A 27,190-nucleotide genomic window follows, 5' to 3' on the forward strand; every position below is an offset into this window, starting at 1 on the left:
CTCTACCACAGCTTCTGTTAAAATAGGCTTAATCCTGTTGTCTCTTCTACATTTAAGAAACCAAGAAATATGGCATTCTTTAATAAGAGAGTGTCAAAAACATGGAGTTCTACAATTATGAAGCAATCAGAAAGCAGGGAAATCCCACTGCCCTGAAAGGCAGAGTGAAAGACAGCTTCTTTTCCTGAGCTGAATTTTTAACACGTACATAGCAGCCAGTCATCTCCCTGTCTCCCATTTGTTGTAGGGGATCCATTTCAAAACATCATTTCCTTGCTTCAAATCATGCCTGTCATTACAATCCCAAAGCACTCAGGCTGCATGCACGCTATCCCTTAAAAGCAGTGACTTCTGGGTTGGAAAGACATCAGCTGTATATAATGGGAATAGCTCTTGCCTGCCTCCTCCCTGAACCCTATGAACAGATCTCCCTATTCCCCTTCCCTCTGCAGCATCTGAGCCTTGGCACAGCATCAGCTGGCAGTGCCACTTCAGACACAGCTCCCCCGTGTCCCCTCTGCTCTCAGCGCTACAGATCCAGAAGGGACACTGTACTTGTGTGCCCCAGCTCCGAATCCCCCTGTGCTCACATTCTTCCCATTTTCCCCACAGGGTAAGTTTCTCTCCTCGGTCTCCAGCCTTCCTCTCCAGCCTCACCGTCCCAGCCAGCCCTGCACCTCCTGCTTTCCTGCCCACGTCGTACCTGTTGGTAATACTTGCATTGCTGCCACTGCCGCTGTGTCTCCTTGCCCGGCTCAGCCTCCGCGTGGGTTTTGGGTCTTGTAGTCCAGGGCTTGGAACTGAGGGGAAGGTCGAGGCGTAGCCATGTTCGCACTCTGCATGAGAATCAACAGGCAGGGAATTAAAAAAAAAAAACAAACGGGGTCATTCAAGAAAAACGAAAAAAAAAAGAAAACAAGAAGTCAGCAGGCAGGCCTCACCACTAACCCGACAGCCTGGCTGGGGAGGCCCTTAACCACAACAGCTCAGGGAAATGACTGATGATGTATTCAGAGGGAAGTGGACTAGGAGGTGGAGAAAAGAGAGGAAGGGGAGTGTAAAGGCTCTGCCAACCTTGGAGGAAGGACAACACCCCCACTCAAACACCTGAAAACATCAAAAGAAAACACAACAGCCCAGAGAGCGCCTTGTCTCCTCCTGTCCACGCTCCCTGAACCTGGCAAACCAGCCAGGCGCATTTCACTGTGCCACTGACGTCTCTGCAAAGCCAGAGCCACCCACCACCATCCCTCCTGCCCGGTGGCAAAACTTTCACACCAAGCCCCACTTTTCCTTCCAGAAATCGCGCTCACTTCAATCTCCCCCTCTCTGCAAAACCCTCCCACCTCAGCCACCACCTCGGGGAGGACCTGTCAGCCCTGGCCCTCATCAAACCCCTCACTGTTCCAGGATTCACCCCCCGCCCGCCCTCGCTCCGGCCCCTTCCCCAGGGCCGCTCTGACCCCTCGGCGGGGATTCCTGCCCCCAGGCGGGGCTGTTGCCCCCGCGCCCTCCTCCCCAAATTACCTCTCTCCCTTCGCTCCAGATACTCGGCCGCCTCCAGCAGCCGCTGGATGTTGATCATCTGGACCTGCTCCATGGCCCCCGGGCCGGCTGCCAGCCCCGCAGCCCCGGGCCCCCCTCCGCCCCCACGCTCCCAGCTCCCCCGCTGGAAACGGGGGCGGCTGCGGGGGGGAGGAGCGAGGGATCGCCGTCTCTCCCCAGCCCACGGGCCTCCGCACACCGGCAGCCCTCTCGTCCCGGGGGGTGGGGGGGGCGGCGGTGGGGGCGGCTCCCCTGGGAGGGCGAGGGGCGGACGCACGGAGGCGGCGAGGGAACACGCGAGGAAACGCCGGAGGAAGGAGCGGGGCCGGGATCCTCCCCCCGGGGGAGGCAGCGAGGCGAGAGCCGCTCCCGACCCTGCTGCCCCCCACCCGCAACCCCCGCTCCGGCCCGGATTTACCCCCCGCTCCCGCCCTGACAGGCTCCAGCCCGCCCCGCCCCGCCGCACTTTGTTTACCTCTGCCCGGCGCTCACGGGAGGGGCGGGGCGCCGCGCGGGGCTGCCTGGGAAATGTAGTTCCCGGCGGGGCTCCCGGCCCGCAGGCCCCGCGGTAAATGGTGGGGCCGTGAGGGGCCACGGCTGCCCGCCGGACCCCGCGGGCAGCACCTCGGCCCGCAGGCCTGAGCTCCGCGCCCCACCAACACACCGCTGGTGAGGGGACCTGCAGCTGCTCCGTCGCTCCCCTTGCAAGCAGCAGGGCTTGTGGAACTGCCCCGGCTGTGACAAGAAAAAAGCAAAGGCTACAAGAGAAAAAGCTGCAGCCACGGGGCGGGAGCTTTCCGCATCTCACCTGTGGAGATGTGACTAAAGACAAGGTGCCAGGCTCTGGGAAGCCGCGCCTGGAGTTTCCCACAGGAGCCAGAGGTGCAAGACCCGTTTTTTAATGCTTGCACAGTCACTTGAGGTCATAGACAAAAGATGCCACAGATCACAATCTCACTGTGTCCCATTTTGTATATTTGAAGAAACACGTAAACAAGTAAGAACAGTGACCAACCCAACATTTTAATAAATACCGTCACACCTACACCTTGCAGTCCGATCACTCTTCTCAGCATCTTAATAACGTATTTACACCCTGATTTTCATACAGGCACAAACCCTCATGATCACTTCTGTGACTGGATTTTGCCAGCTACTTTAACATTTGCTGGGACGACACTTAAAAAAATGGTTAGTATGGTACCAGTCTCTAACATGCTTGATCTACACTCATAAAGGGAACAACCAGAGAACACTCAGAACGCCCAGACTAAAAATCTGAATCTCAAACTGATATTGACTTAGAAACCCTCCAAGGATTGTTCTTTAGCTCTAATTGGGGTTGTGTTTTGTGGGTCTGAACCTTTAGGCTGTGGCTCGTTACATTTGCAAGCATTCTTCCATCGGAATGGGAGCTGGATCAGTACCTCTAAAAACAAACAAACGAAACCACACAAAACCCAAACCCCACAAAAACAACAACAAAAAACAACAAAACAAACAAGCAAAAAAACAACCAACAACAACAGCAAAAAAGCTAAGATTCCAAATTAATGGCTTGTGTCTGGCAACAAGAGCTTTAAACAGAGCATAAGGTATCAGGAGACTCATGATGAAGTTGCAAGAGTTGGCAGCACTCAACTTGGCCTGAAAAAAAAGTGGATTCAGGGTAGCTAACTCTTCTTTAAACACTTGTTGCTGAATCACTATTTCTGAGGTTTCCTCAGAAAACTGCTGCTTGCAGCTGATGGAGGTAAAAATAATACCACTATTCAGTTCTTACACTGCCCTTTTCATCTCTAAATCTCAAAGGGTTGATTTGTTTTGTTTCTTTCAAGATGGGACAGTTGAAGAATAAAGGAAGCTGGGGCACCTTCAGGGACGTACCTCGCTCATCCTGCTCGGGGGAAAGCGAGCCCCAGCCCTCGCTCAGGCAGGACAGCCTTGATTCACGTGCCCACACCCAGCCAGACCACAGCACGGGTAAAAATTGGTGTTTGTCTGGAGGAGAACTCAGCGAAGGAAGTATTATCTCTCTCCCCACCTCTTTTTTTTCTATTCTGGAAACTGCCAATAGAGCAGATTGTTGAAAGCACACAGAAAGTTTCATATTTGAGCAGTCTTAGGGAGTATTTATATGATCTTGGATTACTCACAAAAGGAAAAGGACACAGGTGCACAAACTGCTCTGCAACAGCGGGGCTAATGCAAGAGCTTTTCTGGGCTCTGTGTTTCCTCTAACCCGCTGCCAAAACCAGGGAGCCATTTGCCTCTTTGGATTAGCAATACTAAACATTAAAACAAACACCCAACAACACCACAACCCTCTCCCAAAAAAAAGAAAAACAGGATGAAGCCCCAAAATCAGTGCAAGACAGGTTCTCGTCAGCATCCACCACCACTAGCTTTTCTGATGGCACATTCAGAGATACGTGGTGTCACCCTAGCGATTAAATCGGGAAAGCCACGGCTGGAAAATGGGGGGGCACTTTAGGAGCATATCAAAGTGTCAGCCTCCTGAAGCTAAAGTTTAAGATGCAAAGTAAGAAAGTATGAAGGAGGAGGACACTGATACACACGGTGCATTAAATCAGCATTGGAATGAAGCAACGGCAAGATCGGTTCTGCATGAAATGATGTAAGATCAGCTCTTCCGTTTACAAAGCTGCTCCGCTTCCAAGCCTTTGTTTCTGAAGCAAACAATATACAATTAGAAAAAAAAAAAAAAATCTGTGTGAAACAGAGACAAATTTGAGAGCAATCTGTGGGACATCTTCCCAAAGAAGGAGCCCCGAAGAGGCAGGCAAGCCAACCGTGGAGACACAGCAGATCTGCAAAATCTCTCAGTTGCCATCCCAAGTGCTCGTGTGGGCAGGTCAGCCTGCAAACTGCCAGAGTTGCATGTGACAGAAACAAAAGTGGGTGTAAAGTGGCATGAAGAAGCCCGATGCTGTTCAACTGCTGACCAAAAAACTCCAAAGTCACACTTAAAATGTAGTTGAGCAACCCACAGGCAATGCTAGTGAGGGGCTAAGGGAATAGTATTTTAGGGGAGAATGAGATCATTTAATTTAGTAGCTCTGAATGATCAGTAAGTACAGTTTTCTGATTATAAGTGCTTGCTGCTTGGCATCCCTTCTGGCAGCTGTGATTCACTTTCATTGTGTGTTCTGCTGCTTCGCCCTTTAGAAAGGGGCTTTTTACATTTTATTAAATGGCACTTCGGCAGCCCTCCATTTCCAGCCTTAATAATGGATTTGTTAATCTCCCTGATAGCCTTTCCCTCCTCCTTAGCAACAATTTAAATATCCAAGAAGAAATCTGCACTGCAGAAATCAATTAATATTTACATCCGAAATGCTGCTCTACTATTTTAATCAAGTAGAACAGATGTGGTCTGTTTTTTACCAACACCACCATCACTTGCATTAAACTAGCATCTTCCATCAGGGAAATCTTCTAAGAGCTTTCCAGAAAGTAATGTTTTGAGATTCTCAAACCTGCAAAGACTTTAGCTCTTTTCCTTCCACACTGCAGGAAGGGAAACTGAGGTGTAAGCAGCATAATCATCCTCATGAAGACACACCTGAGCTAGAGGTGGAACAGGAACACAGCTCACGAATCAAGATGCCCAACCCTCTGCTTTGAACACAAGGCTTAGAAATAACACAATGCTTTGCAACGTGTAAGTTATTCTCAATAAGGGCAAACCCTTTGGCTGAACTGCCTAGTTTTCCATCCTGTCTGACTTTTTCTAAAATCCTCCTAATCCCAACTCTTTGCAACCTCTGGGAGGAACATAAAGATAGCAACAGTTTTAACAGCTTCCTTTGCCCACCTTCATACAAACCCTGCAAATTTTTAATATTGTTTTCAAAGCCTTGACACTTAACATTTCTGCAACCACAGAATGAACAGAGATCCCCAGCAGGAACCATTCTCTGCTGCTCTCAAAGCAGTGAGAAGATTCACTGATTCCCCAAATTTCTGGGGACAGCAGATCCATTTAAAAAATCCCATTTTTCTAGCTAGAGGAATAACATCTATGCCATACCTGAATGTCCCATCTATCAGCACATGCTGTAATAACCAGGTCTCTATTCTTGTACTCATGACTGTGGCAGCTCTGCACCTGAGGACTCACAGCAGCGGGCTGGAGAACATCCCAAGTCCCACCTACTCAACACCCTTCCAATGTTTGCAGTACCTGCAGTAAGGGACCTACACCGCCTGCAGGACGTGGCCTCATTTCTCATCCGGGAGCCTCAATCTTTCACAAAGTATCAGATAATCCCTTTCAGCACTCCCACGGGTGCCTGGAACCCATCCACTAGTGAGGACAGACATTTCCCAGAGCCAAACCACCTGGACATCCAAGAGTTTGAACAGGAATAAAGCGCGTGCTGTATACCTCACTCTGATTCAAAGACCACGTTGTGTCAATCAATAAGGTAAAAGCCACAGGTCTCCCAGCTCTCTGGGCTACTTGCTCCTTTGGGACACGTGTTGTTGTGTTTTCAGACCCGTGCTGTGCCCCAGTTTATTCTGAGTCAGTGACTTACTCTGCGATTTTGGTTAAGTCACTTGACTGATGCAGCTGCAAAATGAAGTAAGAGGAACTCCTGTAAGAAAAAAATACATCATATACGGGGTCCTTCAGCTAAATAAGAAGAAGGTAGGAGCCTTCAGCCAATGGCAGACAGCGCTTCCCTGCCAGCCCTTGGGATGTTCTGCTGACGAGGGATGTGATCGGTTCTCAGTGGCTCTTCTGGTGCAGTCCCACCGTTTTACCTCTGCCCTATCATTTCTGCTGCTGTGGCTTCCTTCTGAATTTCATGCTGAGGTCCAAACAGCATGAGTCAAAATAACCCAGCCTGGAAGTGGCTAACACATGAATCACTGTGGCCAGGTCACGAACGAGGAGGAATGAAAGGGTTTATTTTGAGTTGGATGAAAAATATATAAATAAAGGAGTCTGGTGCTGCTCCATACATCACTGTAAGATTCAAGACCATCTATACTGACTTTGAGCCATGTGTTCAGCTCTCATTGATTCAATGGGAGCTCTGCACGCAGATGGAAGGCAGTCTTGTCTCCTTCCGCCCTCCGCTAGCTATAGGTTTCTGATACATCTTTACTTTGGCTTGTCAAAAAAGGACCCCAAACAGCGCATAAACAATGAAAAGAGCCACGTGATGAAGATACTATTTACTTGCCCTCAAGGTTCAGCTTTCCTCTCCTTCAGACAGGATTATTCAGGAGCAAAGGACAAATCTAAGGTCACATATTTGTTATTCCTGGTCAGAAGGTCAATAAACATAGCCAGCACTTAAAAGTGAGACTGCAAAGATCTAGCTATCTTCTGTGAGGGGCCAAAGTCCACTGTCCTCTGCATGCCCACCTCTACTAGACTTGTAAGTAAGGATACCACGGTTACAGTGGCTTGCGTGTCTTCATGCTTTTTTAGAAGAGGATATGGCAACATAGGTCTGTATCTGCACTGAGATCAGTATATGTTACATACCATGTCTATTACAGATAAGTCATCATATCCGAAGAATTCATCATGTGTTTACGCAGCTCCTACTGACAAAAGCATGAGCCCACACAGACAAAGAGGATGCCTGGCATATACTAAACCTCAGCTGAGTTCACTCCAGGTCCCTCTAACAACGTCTTCCAAACTCCAACATTTCGGTTGCTACAGATTCCAGCTGTGCTTATTCATGAAGTGGCATTTGCAGAGGTTACAGATACACCAACAGAGCTGCCCTCAGCACAACTTCCATTTCTGAAACAGCCACTGTAATTTTTTTCATGTGACGTTTCTATTCCTTAGATACCAAGCTTAAATTTATAGAAACAGGTCATTTGGAAACCTGTACGTGTCAGTTAGCAAGGTGTGTTGGGATTGGGTTTCGTGGTCTCACCATGAGAACTGCAGCAAGCAGGCAGGTAGTGCTATTACTCATTTCCAGAGGTTCAACTGGAAAAACAGTTCAGTCATATTTCAGTAGCTAAAATGCTTCAGTTTACCCGAGCAGTCTGACAACAGGACTCTAGTCTCCCTTGTCACCGTACTGTAATATAGATAATTTTTATTCCAAATTTTTTTAAAGGTGAGTGAATACTACAAGGGTGGTTTCCCTGCTGGTGCTGACAGGTCACTCCCAAAGCACAGTGTCCTCCTGCCATAGCCCTGATGCTACATCCTACTCTGCTCTGTGGCTCTCAGCCCTGTCGTTCTATTTCCACACCATCTAGCCAACCCATGGCCTCTCTATCATTCATGACCACAATGATGGGATGTGGGACCTATAAATGTAAAAAAAAACCCATCATCTGCTTATTTGTCCCTAAGCACCAAGTAGCCAGGAAACTCCTGCCTTAACTGAAAGCCCTGCCCTAGACATGGAAGTCTCCACCACCCACCGTGCACCACTGACCTGAAGGCAGAGGTGGGAAACTGGTACGTTTTGGGGGCTGAAAAGGGCCTCCCGGCTGCTGCTCTACCACCAGAAGGTGTGACATGCACACTCTGGGATATCAAAGCCTTTAAGATCCACATGAGACAGGGCTGCCTGACCTCACATGGGTTACCCTCACTAAACAGCATCCACTTCTGCTTGGGACAGCGTTTATAAAAGGTGAATAACCTGGTACAGCCACCAAAGGCTTGGAAGAACTAAAGTGTTTTATCAGAAACTGCATAAAACTACTAAGAAAACCACTTGAGCTCACCCAGCCATAATAGCCCTGCCTTAAGCTCCTGCCTTTGGCTCCCAAAACCCCTTAGCTTCCCCCTAGCTGTGATGCTGATCGCAGCCAGCCTCCGGGGCTTCACCCAGCCCCGTCCCATCCTTCGTCCTGGCCAGGAGGAGACAAACACCTACCTGTCACCTCTGGTTTTTTAAGACTGTTTCCTTGAGGCAGGGCACAGTCATTCCCCTACGTGTTCAGCACCCAGCACAACAGGGCTGTGACTCAGCCACCTTCCTGATGGGAGGAACACCAAAATAGCTTGTCACAGCCCCAGTAACACCGCGGCCAAACCACCTGGGCATCCTGCAGGAAGCAGCTGAGCACCGGCTCTGCCCGCAACCCAGTTTGGCTGCAGTCTCCGTCACCAAACTTTTTTTGCGCTGGTCTCCTCTGTTATTGCTAATTGCCAGGTCAGAGACTGTAACGAGGAGTGCCCAGCCATTACCAAGGTCTCTGCCAGGCCACCAGCACGGGATGCACTGAGCAATGGCTCTGGCATTGGCAGATGAAAGGGTATAGAATCCTCTTGGTACAATAACCTGAGCTCTGCATGCAAATCTCTTCCCAGTAAGACTATGCATATACATTAGGATATAATCCTCCTGGCTTCTGTGGCTATTCCTTAGTTTAAAGAGGGCCTGTAATGCTCAGAGATTGTTTTCCAAATGCAGCAGCGTTTTTCTTTGTTTGGGAGCAACACGTAAAAGCTGCCTGGTTTACGACAGACACGTTCCAAACAGCACGTTCAATAGTTGAGCCTTTAGTTAAATGAGACCTTTCAAGCTCAAATGTCCTGATTGCAAATTAAAATATTGAAAGGTTTTGCAGAATTGGCTCATAAAAGCGAGCATTTTCAGTACTATGATCACGATGATTTTTAGTGAAAGCTTTAGTGAAAACGAGTGCTCAGGAATGGAGTTGTTTGGATGCAAACAGCTCCTTTCAAAATTTAGCAATAAAACCCCAGCATCCTCCTGTCCTGCTCTTTTTCCAGTTCCAAACAAGGAATCACATAAAGTGATGCATTTCTAAATGGAGATGAGATCAGGTACTATCCACCCCAATGGCAAGAAAAATTCCACTCCCATCCCTGCCCCGAAAAAAAAATAAAATTGACAGTTCCCCTTCAAGACATGAGCACTCTTCAAGAAAAACAAACAGAAAAACCCCAGCGGTCTCGCACTTGATTTCCAAAGCAGCGGTGCTGCTGCCTTCACATGCAAACCCCATTTTTGCTGGTAACTCCTGTCATTTTCCTGCTCGCAGCCGCCAGCCGCGGTGCTGCTCAGCTCCTCAGACGCACGGCTTTGCAGATTCATTATGAAACAACAATTAGCACGTGAGAAAAAGAAAAAAAAAACCAACAACACAAACACCTCAATGTTAATTCAACTTTTGAAAACAGAAAAGCAGCCAGGATTTGTTCTGGACGGGCAGAGAACAAGGGCTTTTGGCCCATCACCACCACGGCTTTAGCAGCACAGCAGCTTCTCCGCAGTGGGATCCCCTTCCCTGGGAGCCTGCATGCATGCAGCTGTCCCTGCAGAACAAGGGCACCCTATAGCGTCACCCGCGTGGGACCTATAGCTGCCATAGGCGGGTGAGTGGTAAGGAGGGGGTGACGGTGCGATGGAGATGTGCCATGAGAGACTTGCTGAGCCCTTTGTAAAATTAAATGAAAAAGAAAACGCAGCGAGAGAGCTGCACATGCACCATTAAGAAGAAAAGGGGGAAAAGGGAAAACTGAGGGATGAAGAGGAGAAAATAAGCGGGAAAAAAAAGAGAAAAAATGAAAAAGAAACTGAAAATAAATCAAAATAAAGACTTAAGAAAGAGAATAACGGAGAAACCCGAGGAAAACAAAGGCAAAGCGCCGGTGGGGGAGTGATCCCGGGGCTCCTGGCGACGTTCGCATGTGACACCCCCCGGGGAAACAGTGGCACCGGAGCCCCCGGGCTCGTCCCCCGCACTCACAACGCGCCCCGCGTCCCCCCACCCGCCGCTCCGCGCCCCGCTCGGCAACGCGTGACGTCACACGGGGGACCCCGGCGCCGCGCATTGGCGGAGAGGGGCGCGCGGCCCCGCCCCTCGGGAGGACACCGCCAATGAGCGCGACGAGCTGCCTCCATGTGCGAACCATGTGGCCGCGGGGGCGGGGCCTCAGCGGGCGCAGCGCCGCGGGTGTCCGCTCCGCGCGTGGGGCTCCGCGGGCGCGCACCGCCGCGGGGGGCACGGCGGCCCCTTTGTTCCCAACGCGTTAGTTCCCTACGGTGCCGCCGTCCCCCGCAGCCTGCGCTCCGCTCGGGAGAACGCTCCGCTCGGGAGAACGCTCCGCAGGATAAAGGCGCAGGCTACGCGCACCCTCCGCGTCCGCGGAGCAGGAGGCCAGCGGTGCGACTGGCCGCCGCCCCGCCCTACCCTGCCCTGCCCTCTCCTCCCCGCCGGCTACCTGGCGAGTGCTGCTGCTTGCCTACGTGACTCTGCCCATGCCCTGGCGGGGGGAGCGGGGACGTGTCACCGCCTCCTCCCCCGCCGCTCCGGCTCCGCGCGGTGCCCCGGCCCCGCTCCGTGCCCCCGCTCCCCGCCGAGCCGCCCTCCCTGACAAGCGGAGATGCGCCCCCCCGGCCCCCCGTCCCGCTCCGCTCTCCATCCCAAACTTTCCCCCGGGCCTGGCCTCCTCGGTCGCCGGGGGATGGGGGGATCCCCACGCGTGCCTCTGCCGCGGGGGTGCAGGCCGGCCCCGGCGCCCTTTGTCACTGTGTCCTCGGCCCCTGCAGCCGGCCAAAAGTTTGGCTTATTTTTCTTTTTCCCCCTTCACGCCCCCGCGCCGGTCACGCACACGCACAGCCACAAGCCCACTCTTACTTTTATTCTCCTTCTCGATCCGTTCCAGGTAGCTGGCGGCCTCCAGCAGCACCTGCACGTTGTAGAGGAAGGTGTCCATGCCCGCCGCGGGGCTCGTGTTGCAGATGTCCCCGAGGGGGCACCGGGCCCCGCCGGCCGCCCCCGCACCCTGCGGCTCCCTCCGCGGTCGGCCGCGCTTCCCCATGCCCCGCCGCCTCTCTGCGCGGCGCTGCGGGCGCGCCTGTCCGTCTGTCCGTCTGCCGGCGAGCCCGGCGGCCGCCGCGGTCCTAGCGCTGCCGCCCGCCCCGCCGCTCTGTCGCCCCACGGGCCGCCGCTGCCGTCCCGCCCCCCCCGCGCCCCGGCGGGGCGGCCCGGCCCGGCCGCGCCTGCGGAGTGCGAGCGCCGGCGGCTGCGCGGCTGTCGGTGCGCTGGGCGAGGGCGGGGAGCGGCCGGCGGGGCTGGGACGGGCTTGTCCCGGCGCGGGAGGGACCGGCGGTTCTCCCCCCAACAGCAGCCCCGGCATGTCCTGCACCCCCTCAGCGGCAAACGACCCGCTGGGCACGGGGAGCTGTGGCGGCGGCGGCGGTGGCACCGCGCCCCCGGGGATGGCGAAGCGGCGCTGGCGGTGCTAGTGTGGCGTTGGGGGTCCCGCTGTGCCACAGAGGCACAGCCGGGCTCGCAGTGCCCCTTGTCACCCCGCGTCACCTCCCGTCACTGCCCCAGGGTCCTTCCCTGCTCGGGGTCCCAGGGTGACAGGCAGGCTGGGGGGCCTCTGCTGTGCCCAGCCGTTCAGGCACAGCTCCATCTCCAGCAGACCCCCTCGGCATGAAGCACCAGCGGTTTAATATCAAGTTACTCTTCCTTTTTGAGCAGTGCCCCCCAGAAAGCCCTCTCTGGATTCAGACTCCAGAAGCAATTAATAAATGATTTTTTTCCAAAGCAAAACAAAGCCGGAGAGCAGTACCAGCCTCTCTCCCTGTGCCCATCCCTGCAGATCTGGGGTCAGGGCCATGCGCTCCATGGCTGGGAAGTACCCTTATTTTCCCCTTGTTTTGCAGCCAGACAGGTAGAGAAATAGCACGTGTGCCCCAGGGAGAGAGCGCAGGACCTGACCCAGGCTGAGAAGGAGGAGGAGGGCGAGTCTTCGCACTTCCACGAGCCATCTGCGATCTCAGGTCCATGAGTTTTGAGGTGGCAGTGGGAGGGGACCCTGCTGGCACTGGGCTGGCAGCAGGTGCCCTCCAACACCCTCGCGGCTCTGCTTCCACCCGTGGCGGCAACGCCTGGGCTGTGGTGCTACACAGGCAACGTGAAACCCTGCTCCTGCCTGGCCAGTCAGGTTGGTCTGGATCCTTTGAGGAGCCCTGCAGGAGCGGCTGGGGTGAAGCACCTCCCCAGAGATGGGCTGGGGTGCAGGAACCTGCTCATGCCTGGCTGCCGTGGGGCTCTGTGAGCTTTGCTGGGCTCACCACCCTTACAGAGGCCAGCACCAGCTGGAGGTAAGGAGAGGAGAAGAGAGGTCATGGCAACGTTTAAAAGATGCCATATTAGTAAGCGCTAATCAGTACATGGAGACTGCAGCATCATGGGCACCTGAATCATCCAAGAGGGGACGATTCCCCAGACAGCAGCACATGCAATGAAATCCCTCTGGCTCCCAACTGTTGGGGGCTGGCAGGCTATTTTCGGGAAGCATGGCTGCAGGATTTCGCTGGTCACAAGCATTTCCTGGGGCTGGCTCTCCGGGCAGCTCAGCCCAGCCTCTGCCGTGTCCCCATGGCACCTTTGCACCAGCAGCACCACGTCGTTCTTCCCAGGCTGCTGCCGCATCGAAGTTGCCACAACTTGTTCTGTCACTGCATTTGGCAGTGCCCCTACTACCATCTGAAATGGGCTGATGGGTGGCACAGGGTGGACTGACAGTGCCTGGAGATGTGGAGTCCCTGGAAAATTAGGAAGCGGGGGGGCACAAAGCATCAGCTGGATTTGGACGTGCCCCAGAGAAGAGGGGGGAACGCAGAGGTGAGAGCCCAGTGTGCCAGGAGCAGAGTGGGACCGCACGCTGCTGCCGGGCTGGGGTGTGCTCAGTCGCCACAGATGTCTGGCCATCCACAAGAGCAGGATTTCGGCTGGAAGAGCAGGGCCTGACCAGAGCAGAGGTGCAGGTGTGAGCCAGGCTGAGCCTGGAACTATAATACATCCAGGCAAGTGAAGGACTCAAAATGTACTTGGCTTTTATTAACTCCACTAACTGCCTGAGATAAGACATGATTCCTGCTTCACAAGTGTGCACCGGCAAATGGTCCCATTAAAATGTCAGGCAGAAAAGTCTGCGGCTCTCTAATTGCACAGGGACTGAGCTGGGGACGCAACTCTGCTTTAACCAGAAACTGGACACAAGTGGTTGCCCAGCTCGGCATAGCACTGAGGGCATTTCTGCCTGCTCACCAACAGGGAGAAAGGTTTCCGTGATCTTAGCCTAAAGTATGAGAAGTTGTTGCTGAAAACAGACCGAAGGCAGCGGAGGCAGCCAGCGGCAGACTGCTTAAAAATCAAGGGATTTAAAAATCTCGGCCCGTCTCCCAGAAGATGAGGATGTGTATGATCATCTGGAGTTCACACTTTAAATCCCACACTTAATGGCAGCATCCTCTGTCACCTACTGCATCTCTTGGTCCTCCTTATACATCCCTCAAACTCTTCTCCTGGTATTTTTTGAATTCTTTGTATGAGTTGGTGCTGATTCAGCCACTGCATTTCCCAGTGTGACATCCCCAGATTCAAAGCCAGAATAATCATAATTTTGATTCCCTTCCCTTCCAGCTTAGTTCCAAGATTTTTTTTCTTTAAAGTTACCCTTACAGAGGAAAGCAATCTGAATTATAAATCTCTCCAAACAAATTTCCCTGGAAGAGTTTGAACATCCCTGCCATGGCCAACCAGGCTACAGGATGTCCCAGACACCCCCAAGAACCATAGTGGGTCTGGCCCAGCTTTGAGCCCCAGGTACCATCCCCAGAGCCCCTGTCTGGGCGGGAGCCATGCCCTAGACCCTTTGATGCTCTGTTTCTTCTAGCATTTTTCTCTGGGTGTCCATCTTTGGCTGCTGGTGACAGGAGGCTGAATTGGCCTGGCTGGCTTCATGCTTTGCTGTAGCAGCCCCAAATCACAGCTCCTGTCTGAATCTTGGGGGTCCATACATGGTCCATGAAATGTTGGAGGCTGCGCTTGGAGAACAGCCATGAGGATGGTCCTTGATCAGGTTTGTTCTCAGATAAGGCACAGCTCAGGCTCTCACATGTCAATGATGCCGGCAGGTGCTGCAGGAACACTTGCCCGTCCTGTCTGCTTCTGGCACAGTAGAGGGTTATGGTGTTTGTTAGGGAATGGGGTAGGGAGATACCAGCATTTCCAAGGGAATGGTCCAAGGGCAGGATTTCCAAGGGAACTGGCTCAGGAGAAATGGAGTTTCTAGAGGATGTGGGCTAGGGGGGTGTACATTGCAAAAAAAGGGGTGAGCAGGGAAGAGCACATGGACAGGTCATAGAATCATAGAACCACAGAATGTCCTGAGTTGGAAGGGACCCACAAAGATCACTGAGTCCAGCTCCTGTCCCTGCATAGGACAACCCCAAAGTTCACACCATGTGTCTGAGGGTGTTCTCCAATTGCTTCTTGAAGAAGATTGCAGAGGCAACACAGAAGGAGCGATAGGGCAGGCAGTTTTGCAGTATCACCAGGTCTGCACATCCAGCAGCTGTGGTCCAGCACCTTCACCCACAGCAGCCTTCTAAACACAGCCAGTTAAGGGTGTGCTCTCTTTATTTGCCTTCTCTTTTACTTCGTTTAACCTTTGAGCTCACCCTGAATTCTCATTGCCAATTTTTTCTCTGCAAGGTGGTGGCAGAGCTGCTTCTTGGACTGAAGCGGAGGGGCGGGGTGCAGCCCCGTGGGCCCACGGCAGTGGGAGCCGGGGTGAGCCGGGGTGAGCTGGGGTGAGCTGGGGTGAGCGAGGGTCAGCTGGGGTGAGCCGGGGTGAGCTGGGGTGAGCTGGGGTGAGCCGGGGTGAGCTGGGGTGAGCTGCCAGCACAGCCCCATGGCTCACGCCATCGGCACGGCTGCCACTGCCAGGGCACCTCGCCAAAGCGTCACTCACCACATGGGACATCCCTGGACTTTTTATCAGCAGCCTGTGACCACGTGCTGCCCTCGGCATGGCACGGTGAGGGCAGCATGGCCTAGGGGTGCAGAGGTCAGGTGCTCGTGGTGCCGCTGCCAAATTCACACCCGAGGAAGTGGGAAAAATATACACCCCATCCTTTTGGGATTGGGCCAGGTGGGAAGTAAGATTGCTGGAGTGCTTTTGTTTTACAGTGCTCCATTACACAGCAAGGAGTGTGGGTTTAGGTGCAAAGCTGCCCGGCGGTGTGAGTTGCCATGAGAAACCCCCAGTTAGAGAGTGAGCATCCCACTCGGCTCTGCAGTGGGTATCTCTTGTGTGTGTGTGTGTCATGCCCTTGTCTGGCTGAACAGTGAAAAACGGAGCTACTACTCTGAGCATGAATGGTGGGTCCCCTTTGGTGGGTGTATTTTGACATTGTTCTGCTGGTATCACAAACTCGCAGCTGCTATTTCCCCACATTGCAGGTATTATCTGTTCAGTTTGCTACAGTGGCAGCACCGGTGTAAATCACCCCCTGGACAGACCTGGCAGGGTTTGAAGAGGGTTTGGAAGGATGGGGGACAGGACAAACCTGGGTTTCAGTCTGCAAAGGCTCCTGGAGGCACCTGCTCTCTCCTTTCTGACTAATCCCATTGTAATCCTTTTATAAAATTTCACCTGCCTTTAAAAGACTGCTGCTGCCCTTTCGGAAGGACAAACCTGTTTTCCAAACAGTAATTACACTGCCCATCTGCCAAGGGCAGGCATTTCTCACTGCACAAGAGTTATATCAATATATTAAAAAATTGTTTGGAGGGCTATCACATCTCTCTCTCTCTCTTTTTTTTTTTTTAATGGACACAATTGTTGTTGTGGTGACAGGCTAGAGAGGGTCTGGAGCAGTTGTACCCTGGATGGGAGCAGATCTCTGATAAATCCTGGGTGATTCCTAAAGACTTGATTTTGCTGTTGGACCTGGGAAGTTTATGAGCTCAGGCCCAAGCCAAGAAGCTGCTGCAGCTGCCAGGTTATTCCAGCAGCGCTAGTGGGCACCATTAGCCCTCGCAGCCCCTTTGGGTGCCCATGTGGGATGCCCAGCAGTGCCCCAGTAGCTGTTCTGTGCAGGTCGGGATCTTCCTGCACCATCACCTTCACCAGGACATGCTGTGGGTTGCAGCAGGGAAGCAGAAAGCCTCTATCCGTGCTGAGAATCATGGCTATGAGGAACAGCACTTTGTTTTTCAGCATTTCTTTCCCAGCTCTGATACCAGCCTTTCCATTTCCAGATATCCAGGCACTCATTTTATCATTTGCTACCCAGTTTGCAAAAATAATCAGCCTCTGGCCTTGGCACTCAGCCATGTGTCAGGCTGTAGGGGCTTGCTTTGCAGGTGAGCTCCATCCCTGGAGATGTGTTATTGGCCTTGCTATTTGTGGTCAGCCAAGTGGTTCCAGCCCAATGGTGAGCACAGGTGGGGCCCAGCTCCTCACCCAGGTGCCCAGCCACTATTTTGTCAGGATACAGAAATCTGCCAACAAAGAGAAATGTAGAGAGTTCAGTGAAATCTTGTATTTCATCTTTCCTGTTTCCCATCTTTGTTGGACACAATTCATAATTCTCCTAATGCCACCACTGAAAGTCTTCTCCATCATCAGAGGTCCAGAGTGTGCTCTCTATAGGGTAGCCAAAACCAGCCTTGGGGTCTGACTGCCAACATATTTGGGCTTTAAGAGGTCAGGGAAGAAGTGGTGACCAGCCCTGGGCATCCCCACCAGCCTCTGTCCCCCGTGTGCCCACAGCGCATCCATCAAACAGCTCCTGAGCCCCTGGGTGGGGGTGCAATGGTCCAATGATTCTCCAGATGTTGGGGGCCCAGCCAGCCCTCAGACACTTCCCAGCACTCCCTCTTCCCTGATGCCACTTATTCCGTCAGTGGGTTATTTATGGGGAAGAATCCAGCGTCACTGATAAAATATTTCCCTTGTTCAAAGAAAAAAGGGAAAAGGCTCATGGGAAGAAGAAAAACTTGAGAAGGGGTTTAAAGAAGATGTATTTCTTCATATTCAAATCAGATTATTCTTTCACTTTTTCAAAGCATGGGTAAACCTCATGGGCCATCAAAAGCCTATCTTCATTTTGAAGAGAAAGGGCAGAAGAGTAGGAGCGTTGCTATTTTCATTTCCTCTATGATATTCATCTGATTTGTGTCAAACTTTTAGATGAAAGTTTCCAAATCAACCCATGGATTTTGCAAGGAGTCAGCTGGGAAGTTTCATAGTCAACATTTTAATGGCCTGTGAGTATCTCTGCTCCTGAGCATCCTTCATTACAGAGAAGCTAATGAACCGAACTCTCCCCAGCATCGGCTGCAGAGTTTCCCTCCAGGCCCTTGGCTGCCACCCGCTATTGCTGCCTGTTGTCCCTGGTCCCGAGCCGTGACATGGGACCAGGATTTGCAGCAGGGCCACACATCCTCCCGTGAGGCAGGTAGATGTTTGCAGCCAAGGGTTGTGTCCTCCTTAGAGATGCTGTCAGAGCTAGAAATGGTGGTGTGTTCCCTCCTGCTGCTCCTGTCCTGCCCAGCCACACCATTTATCTCAGATCCGTTTATGCTGCTACTACTTAAGAGTTTCATCCTTCTAGTATCCCTAAAATTTCTACTTTATTTCCTTTGAAATCCCTCTTTATGAGCTACCTGTGTGGTGCCTCCCAATCTCCTCCGACATCCATTAAGCAAACCTGAGCCATGATCGCTCCTTTTACAATAAGCATTTTTTTATTCCCCTCCAAGCCTCCTAATTGCCCTTCCCCACTCTCTATCTTTGCAATTGTAAGTTTTCTGTTTGGAGGCTGTGAGCTGGCACAAGCTCTACTTGGCTTTTACTAGATCTTCGCCGTTCACGCTTGGCCTTGCACAGTAGTTGCTACATAGTACTGATATAAAAATAATACAGAATTTTTTCTTGCCCACCCTTCAGCAAAAGCACACATATGGTCTAAAACTGCATTGTGCCAGCAGAAAAAAGCACATCTCTTGGTGGGTGGATTCACTGCTGAATATACTTGTCTGGTCTGTGTGGCTCCATGAGGGCTGGATGGGATCTGCCAAGGTGGGTGGGGGGATGGATGTGGGGAACAGCCCGAGAGCATGGCCCTGGTGACATGGGCCAAGTAGAGGATCTAGTTCTCCAGCTGTTGAACTGAAAACTTAACACCACTCCTAGGAATATACGAACTGATCCTCAAGTCTAGGCTGGCGGATGAAGAGAAGGTCATTTAACATTGCTCCAGGCAGGAAGAACTTATGATATTCGCAGTGTGCGATTTTGCGTGTGCTGGCTTTGGGTTTTTATGTTAAACTCGAAATCTGTGGCATCCAACACATTGCTGAGATTTGAGCTTTCTGGCCCGGGGCTGTTAAGATGGGCCTTGCAGGATGCACTGGGGGAAGAGCATAGAAGGAGGGACCCACACCTCCCAAGGGATGGTAGTTTGAGCCTCTTCTTGCTTTTGAATACCTTGTGTCCCTCCTCCTAACTGGCCTTTTAACTGATTTAACAGGAAATATCCTCCGGATCCCCCTGTGTTTTGATGTGTTAGCTCAGGATGGGCTTCCCAAGGCACTGACAGCAATGAAACCGCGCATCCCTGGGACCATGCACAGATTTTTGCTACTCTGGTGCTTTGTTTTTCCCTTTCACCTCCCTGGGTGTCATGTCTCTATGAGCTGCAGAAAATAAAGCCCAGAGGAAGAGAAAGGTGGCAGCTTTATGAGGAGAAATGTCCAGGGAGGTTTCCAGCCATTCTCCCAGAAGATGACAGAGCATGTGGAAATACTGCACAGGGATATTTTTGGAGGGACAGGGGCTTGGTTTCACCCTCCCCAGGGATGTCCCTTCAGCAATACCTTATTTCTGCTTTGCCAAAGCTTTCAGAGCTTGGACTCATCACACAGTCTGTACAAAGAGGAGATCCCAGCGTATGCACAGACAAATTAGTTTCCTTGAATTTTGTGGCTACATTGGGCTTCACAATAGCTAGGGCTGGTGTTAAGGTGGGGAAATCCATCAGGGCCCAGTCGATACTTGACTCCGGTAACGGCAGCAACAAAATAATAGCGAAAAATTACCCACTGCTCGTCAAAGGGGCTCTGAATAAAAGGTTGGGTAAAGGTTTAATTTTTAAAATTAATAGAATTTTAGAAAAGATGCTGTGTGCTGAATGGGTCATGCTCAGACCTGGTGTTATTGCTCTTCTGCAGCCAGGAGAAGGGGTCAGTGCCCGGGGAAAGACCACAGGACCCTGATGGGCACAGGCTGCTGCGGCGGTTTTGGGGCTGGGGGGACACAAGAACGCTGCCCGTGGCCCCACCGCCGGGCCATGGCAGGCAGGGGAAATCAGTCCCCGGCCACGGTGCCAGCGGTGACGGAGACTGGCCGGGGAAGGGAGCGGGTGACCCGGAGGTGACAGCGCTTTTGGGACGAGCTCCTATTCTGGAGGAACCTCAGGAGCAGCCGGTGCCACCAGCCACCAGTTCTGCTGGGTTAGTGTGGGAGCAACGCACTGAGAGACAATGATTTCCTTCATTTCTCACCTTTCCATCACCTCCGTGACCTGTGCCTCGGCTCGCTGGACTTCTGTGGGGCACTGGCAGGCAGGGTTTGACCCCAGGAGCTGATGTAGGAGGGTTTCCCGGCACATCCCAAGAGCAGAAGCAGCACTGCATGCCGGGATGCCGTTCTTCTCATCTTTACTTTCTTGACATCATAATATTCAGATACAAATAGAAGGGCCCTGCTGCTACTCAGAGCACCTGGTGTTGCAAGGGGAGAGTGATCTGCTGGGTCATTTAGTCCAATTCCTGCTATTCTGAGCAGCCACATCATATAATCCCCGTCACAAATTTCCCAGCCTCCCGGCAGCCCCTACCAGTTAATACCCATTTGTTTGTGTGCCAACATTATCTGCAGTTTAAAAGCTGTACTCTCTCCCCAGTATTTCCCTGGGGCTTCCCCCTCTCACTGTAACTAAGGAGCAGGACTGTGACCCCACCTGGCATCCCTGCCTTCACCCCGGACACAGGTGACCATTGCACTGGCACTGCTGCTAAGTCACAGCAGCTCGGCTCCCATTGTGCCACCCACAGCTGTGCCACGCAGATGATTTCTGATTTCTTTCCAGGCAACTGAGATCCCCACATCTTACACCCACCATATTGCAGAAAAACCCACTGCTGCTGGTCCCAACTCCCCTTTTGTGTGTGTGGGGTGATGTCCCCAGCCCCTACACTCCCCTGGGCCAGCGTGGTACCTGCTTTGCAGCTCATTTACTAATCCTCACCTGCTCCAGTTCCACTTACAACTTCTCTATGGCATTGCCAGATACATGCCTGAAGAAGAGACATGATCTGTTGCATCACTTGGCCTAGAAAAATCACTGGCTGTAAAGGAAAAACATCAGTGTGACCTGTTCATTGCACTTTTAACCTTTTCCCCGTCCTCTCCATGCCTCTGACTGTTGTTTACCCCAGAACCGCAGATGCTGTAGGATCCCCCAAAGAGCAAACTGCTTGCAGAGTGAAAAAACAAACAAAATGCCTTGCAATGCCCTGGCTGCCCCCAACCCAATGTGCCAGACAGTGGCGAGTGACTGCGAGTCCCTGGCAAGGCCGGCCGGGCAGCACCTCCAGCAGGAACCTGTTTGTTCCATGTCATTGACTCGCTGTCCTGCGTTGGGTATTTCCCTTCCTGGGCACTCCTACAGCCACCGTTCATTCAGGGATTGCAAAACACTTACAAACCTGTGGGTGTTGACTTCAGAAAGCCAGCGACAGAGAGGAATACAAATTATCTGCTCTGGTTTTCAGACTGCTGAACTCTATGGGAGATGACTCAGTCCACACCAGCCAGTTAAATCTGTGGCTGCCATGAGACTCCGACACCGATTTTCCCATTGCTGGCTTCAGCTGCCGGACCGCTTCACCACAAGCGTCACTTTGGCAGTGCTTAAAAATGCTGTTTTCAAAGGTTCCCCTCTAAATGCTCCCTGCAATGCTCTCAGCACCTGCAGGAAGCTGATCCCGGAGATCCCGGTTCAAACCTACCCTTGTTTATTTGACTAACATTGAGAAAACACTCCATCCCGCAGAGACTTGACTCTATCCCTCAGAGCACTTACAGCTTCTGGCAAATGGAGAAAAAGGGATTTATTGGGGTGCCCAGGATTAACAACAGGATTTGCTGTCTTCAGAACACTTGGGGTAATTCAGTGTTGGAGGCTGAGGGAGGGAGACGTGACCATGCTGCAGGTTGCGGTGGGTGAAGCAGGATGGGGACGGCAAATCCCGCCCGGGGATGGCGCAGGAGGCTGGTGGTGGAACAGCACTGGCACAAGCTGGATGCCAGGAGCTGGGACACACGGGCACTGGAGAAGACACCATAGAAAACCAGGGCTGATTTGATGAGAAGCCAAGCTGAAGCAATAAATCGTACTGGGGACATACAGGACGCAGCCACCCAGCGCTGCTGCCAGCAGGAACAACCCGCAGTGGCTGGAAAGCACCAGAGAAAGGCAGAGACAGGGCTGCAAGGGGAAACCAAAGAGTCCTGTGGCCACTGGTGAGCTGACCCAGCACTGCACAGGGTGAGCATTGCTGGCCATTCAGGGTGAAGCCAAACTGGTGAAAACTCCCTGGATCCAGGCGCCATCCCTGCCCTGTGCTGGTGTCACCCAGCTGGGCAGCCAGACACGGCGGAGGGCAGAGCAAAGACATAATAAATAAAAAGGTTAATATTTTCCACCCATCTGTCCCAGCCGCCATGCAGGTTGCAGCTGTTTCTCCCCAGTCACGTCGGCCGCAATACTCGTTGGGTTGGTATTTAATTGCCTCTCCCTAACGACACATTAGGCAGGGTGTAATTTGCCAGTGTTGGTCAAACAATACAGATAAACCCGGTTTGCACACAAAGGCAGCGGAGCGGGGAAACTTTGCCATCTGATTCTGTTCCCCTTTAGAGCTGCTGGCTCCAGACATGGGCGGGATGTGAAGCAACAGACGTCTCGGCCTTCGGGAGGAGGAAGGAAAATGTCAAACAACAGGAGACACCCTTTTGCGCTGGGGTGGGGCAGAGTGAAGCTGTAAGTGCCCCCAACATCACCAGGGCTGGGCTGCCGGGTGTCGGCTCAGGGGCTGGCTACGTGCTGTTACAGCTCAGCACATCCCTTCTCTTGGACTTCCCGTTCTCCTTCCCGAATTTCAGGTGTAAGGGTATTTTAAGATTTCTCTCTTTGCTACTTTTTAACCTTCGTGGTGTGAGTGTATATATGTGAGATGGCAACTTTGCTCTTGCCTGGGAATCACCCAGCTGGAGATGAAAAACCCAACAGGTCTTTAATGGAGGAGGCAGAACAGCTGCCATAACACCAATGTGGGCCCTCAGTGTTTCTCGGTGTTTGCCTTCGGCAGAACCAGGTGAAAAAGGAACAAAAAAGGGAAGGCTTCATCCCGCAGCCATAACTTCTCATCCTGGCTCTGCAGCACCGTGATCTCAGAGCATCTCTGACCTCCTTGGTTCGCCTTGCACCTCAGGCTCTGGCAAGGAGAAAGAGATTTCACCCAGATGCTATAAATAAATGAGAAGAAGAGGGTTAAAAATTAGCCAGGCCTCGCAACGCAACTGCTGAAAAAGCAAAGCACACCCTTCCTTGTATTGGCCCAGACCTGTGTTTATGACCATGTCTAGTACAGCTGTGCATTACAAAAGAATATAGAAATGGGCAATCCCCAATATTGATACAGTGAGAAGGGCAGTTCCACAGATCACGGGTGGATTTTAGTGTTCCTTAAATATTTACACAATCTACATTGTTAGTCAGAGTCACTTTTAAAGGACTGCAAATCTCCAGCATGCAGTGAGCTTTAAAACACTCAGAAATGAAGCATCATCATTACAATTAATTGATGAATCACCTGTTTCTGGACACCCAGAGTGTTTTTAGGATGGTAGGTACATAATCCTGCCTGTGCAGCACTGATTCCCGTGGGTCACCCACTTTGTGTGTGGGTCTGTGGAAGCTCCGCCTCACTCCACAGAGGGAACATTCACTCAGGATGTCACTGGGCTACTGCATCCCATCCCTGGACCACTCAGCATCCTCCTCCCGTTTCTAACATGCCACACGCACGCGATGAAACTGGCTGCTTTGTCACCAAGTTGCACAGTAACACCCACACCTACAGCACAGAGTAATTTATGGGAAACTGTCAGATAACCTCGTCCTGGCGCCCAGAGTCCTGGCACCTGGTACCCAGCCCCCAGGGTGCGCCCGGGGAACAGGGGACGCCACTGGCGCCTGTTCAGGCACAACCTGGGAGGAAGCAAACAAACAAACAACAACAAAAAAGGGGCTGTTGTTTGAAGCTCTCTGGAACAGGAAGAAATCAAAGGTGCATCAAAATGGAAAAGCACAAAGCCAGCAGGGAAACGGGGTTTATTTATAAACTTCTAGAGGACGGATGCAAACAATGGGGTGGGAGTTTTTTATCCCACCCAGAAATGGAACAAAAATCTGGCACAACGGGACAAGCTCGCTGTGGAGCGCCAGCTGAGTGCTTAGCCTGCGGTATCCAGAGGGTGTCCAGGATGCAGCTTCGCTGCCTGTCCAGAGCTGTACCCTCGGCGGGTGGGCATGGGATGCTTGTGGCTTCCTCCAAAGCTCCATCACAACAAGCTCTGCACTGGTGTTGGTAAAGAGCCACGCAGCACCCGTGGTGCGTGGTTCCTCCCTGGGGTGGTGGGGAGCACCCACCGGCGGGCTGGTTTGGGGGTAGGTTCCTGTTCCTGAGCAGCAGCAGCCCTGAGAGTGTTTCGGAGCAGGTGATGCAACAGCAAAACCTCACTCCTGCTCATCAGGTGTCTGGGAAGTGTTTGTAACTTACCACATGTCCTCGTTTCTCCTGAGTACAGGGAGTGTACAGTGAGCCACGGCCAGTGGAAGGTCACAGCCTGGTGTTAGTTCTGGCTGCCTCCACCCGCCTGTGCCCCAGAGCAGCTCGTAAAGGACGGCAGCGTGGCCAGTGCTCCTCCTGCAGCCGCTAAGCTTTGGCTTCGGAGCCTGTATCAGCCAAGACGTAACGGTGATGGGACCTGGGCACAGTGGCTCCTGCTCTAACGCTTCTCCAGCCATCGCACAGAGCCCAGGCGGCATTTGCACGGTGTACAAGGCTCAGCCATCCCTGACAGCTCTATTGCAGATCTCAGACTTCTGTTCGAAGTTAATTACAGTAAGAGCCACTTTTCCTCTTTCAAAGATTGCCAGAGCCAGGATCACGACGGAGGGATAATTTGCAGCCTCTCCTTCAAGCACCCACTGGATCCAGGGAGGTTCCGGGTGAGTAACATCAGCTCCTGCCCAGCCGGGTGGGAGGAAGGCTCAGAGCTGCCTCTCGCAGCATCCCCTCGTTTCATTAGGAATGGAAGCCAGAGCACTAAAAATGCTTGAGATTACAAGTTCGTGTTAAAACATAACAGCGTTTCATGATCTTGCCACTGCAAAGAGCCACCTGATTTATTGACCCGTGGGGACAAGATTCTGGGAGCCCGTGTTCACCGCAGGCTTGGCACACCGTTGCATTGCATACGTACCGTGCATTTCTTTAACAGCCTTTGCTCAGTGTGTAGGGCTGCCGGAGGCAGGTGCTGCTTTGCGGGCGGTGCAGACGACATTTACACGGACACCGAGGGAGCACAGCGCTGTGTTTCTATTCACCTGGACACCGCTTTGGTTCTTTCATGTAATATAAATTTTTCTGAGGAAATGTTTTTTTTTCTGCTTGTCCAGTAAATCAGTGATACCAACAGCCTTGATTAGATCTAAAGGAGGGCAGGGGCCGTATTGTGGGTCACCCTGCTTTAGGCAGCAGTGCTCCCCTGCTCTGGGCAGCAGCACCTGGGGTGCACAGGGATTAAAGGCTGAATCCACATCTCGCAGGGGTGCAATGCAGCATGTTCGGCTTGCCAAAATCCACCCCAAAAAGGCACTGGTGGTGCATGATGAGTCTCAGCAAGCTGTGCCATGTTGATTTGGGGTTCAGGGGGGCTGGAGGTGCCAGCTGGGAGCCCAGTCCCACCAGAGGAGCCTTTGACCTGCTCACACAGACCCTCTGCGGGTCGAAGGCTCAGACGAGATTATTTTCACACAGACAAAGGTGCTGATCCTGTGTAAAACACACTGATCTCTCCAGCCAAATTGGCTGCCTCTCACCACCCTGTGCAGCATGCGATGGTGTGCACGTCCTGGCGTTCACACCAGCACCCGCCTGGGTTACACTGGAAGAAGATGCTGAAAGGAAAAGTGAAGGTTTTTGCACTTGTACCTTGCTTTTAAGCCTAAAATGCTCAACATAAGAAAATCATCAAGAATATTTCCTCTTGCCCCCTCTATTCACAGAAAGCTCATATTAAATGAGGGACGCTGTCATTTCTTGAAGTGTTTGTAAAAGGCTCAGCAGCCCCGGCGGGTGGCTGGTACCCCGGGAAACCTCGCCCCACCAGCAGCCACGAGGGTGCTGGCAGGACGGTCCAGCTAACACTGACATGGAGCCTCCATCCTCATTCCAAGAAGACATCTGGGGCATCTCTAGTACCATAAAGCAACCGGAGAGGCAGAAATAAAGCCAAATGGAGTAAGTCAGCCCAAACTAAGAAAAATCATTGCAATAACCAAATATTCTCCCATTGCACAGACCATAGCAGAGCAAAGTCTGCCCTGGGTGCCTCTTGCAGGTAATTTGTGAAGTTGATCCCATTAAATAAATCCAGGAAGGACCAGCTGCTCCAGCTGAAGGTGAGTGATCACATTTATGTGACTTGTCAGCCAGGAAATCAATGCCTAAATGCATGTGATTACTTATTAGATGTAAACACTGTTGAATAAATCTGAATAAACTCTAATTATTTATACAGCGTATTCCTAATGCTGGTTGAATGCTGACTCTTACCACCTTAAAACAGAACTGAAGCCAGGCAAGGTAAATGATTTAATATCTCTGTAGATATGATTAGCATGTGCAATATGTATATACAAATATACGTAATTAAAGGTATTGATGTTTGAGAGAGTTGTCTGGCCAGATGGAAAGAGTAAGTACTAGAAACACTTTGTACTACCTGCTAGAGAGGGAAGGACATTTAAAGTCGCTGAATAAGACAGTGGTAGTTGATATTTCGGGAAAGGAATTACTGCCCCATGTTCTCCCTCCGCTGAGTGGGTTTGACAGCCAACTTCTCCATCTTGTTCATCCAGCTAAAGAAGAATTGGGGCTGGAAGTGTCTGACCTCCAAGGGCAAAGCACTGTGTATGAACCTCAGCTGCTGCAGCGTGTTCACACCATCTTCTGTAGGTAATTTTTGGCATCCAGTGAAAATGTAACTGAGGAAATGACGAGGCTTTGGTCCTCTGGGGTGTCTCCAAGGCCCTGGCACAGCTCCCATTTGGGTATATGTCTGCACCCCCCTCCAGGTGATAAGGCAGAGGCCGGGCTGTGTTTATCATCCCTGCCCTGCCGGGCTCCTGCTCAGCCCACGCATCCCCTGCACAGGTGGCTTGTGCTGCAGGTCCTGGAGATGCTGTCGGATAACAGGACCTGAGAAAGGCTCACCTACCACTGCTGCCTGCCCTTCTCCATCCCAAATGCCTGGCAGGTGGCACACGAGGTAAATGTCCTCCATTTCACGACTCATCTGGGCTTCAGGCTGGAGTTTTTTAGTCTGGGAAAGGCAAGAATTAGTCCTTGCATCTGGTCTTGTGGAGTGGGAGGCACCACGCAATTGCCTGTGTGGCTGATGCACACGCAATTGCACGTTAAGTGCATTTAT

The 27,190-nt window shown here is 52.1% G+C and overlaps 1 protein-coding gene across 2 annotated transcripts in view; it reads right to left on the reverse strand.

Annotated features, from left to right (window-relative positions):
- Positions 1 to 11,422, reverse strand: part of MXI1 (MAX interactor 1, dimerization protein) — a 59,267-nt gene extending 47,845 nt beyond the window's left edge. The window contains exons 1-2 of one of the 2 annotated variants that reach the window (XM_065638777.1): positions 11,173 to 11,422; positions 704 to 836 (exon numbers count right to left, since the gene is read on the reverse strand). In XM_065638777.1, the coding sequence (XP_065494849.1) occupies positions 704 to 836; positions 11,173 to 11,356 (317 nt within the window). In that variant the 5' untranslated portion in view covers positions 11,357 to 11,422. Of the gene's footprint in view, positions 1 to 703; positions 837 to 1,527; positions 1,943 to 11,172 lie in introns of those variants that run through there. The other variant, XM_065638779.1, reaches the window with a different exon arrangement.
- Between the last annotated feature and the right edge of the window lie 15,768 nt (positions 11,423 to 27,190).

Source organism: Caloenas nicobarica, chromosome 7, assembly GCF_036013445.1.
Source record: "Caloenas nicobarica isolate bCalNic1 chromosome 7, bCalNic1.hap1, whole genome shotgun sequence".
NCBI classification, from domain to species: Eukaryota; Metazoa; Chordata; class Aves; order Columbiformes; family Columbidae; genus Caloenas; species Caloenas nicobarica.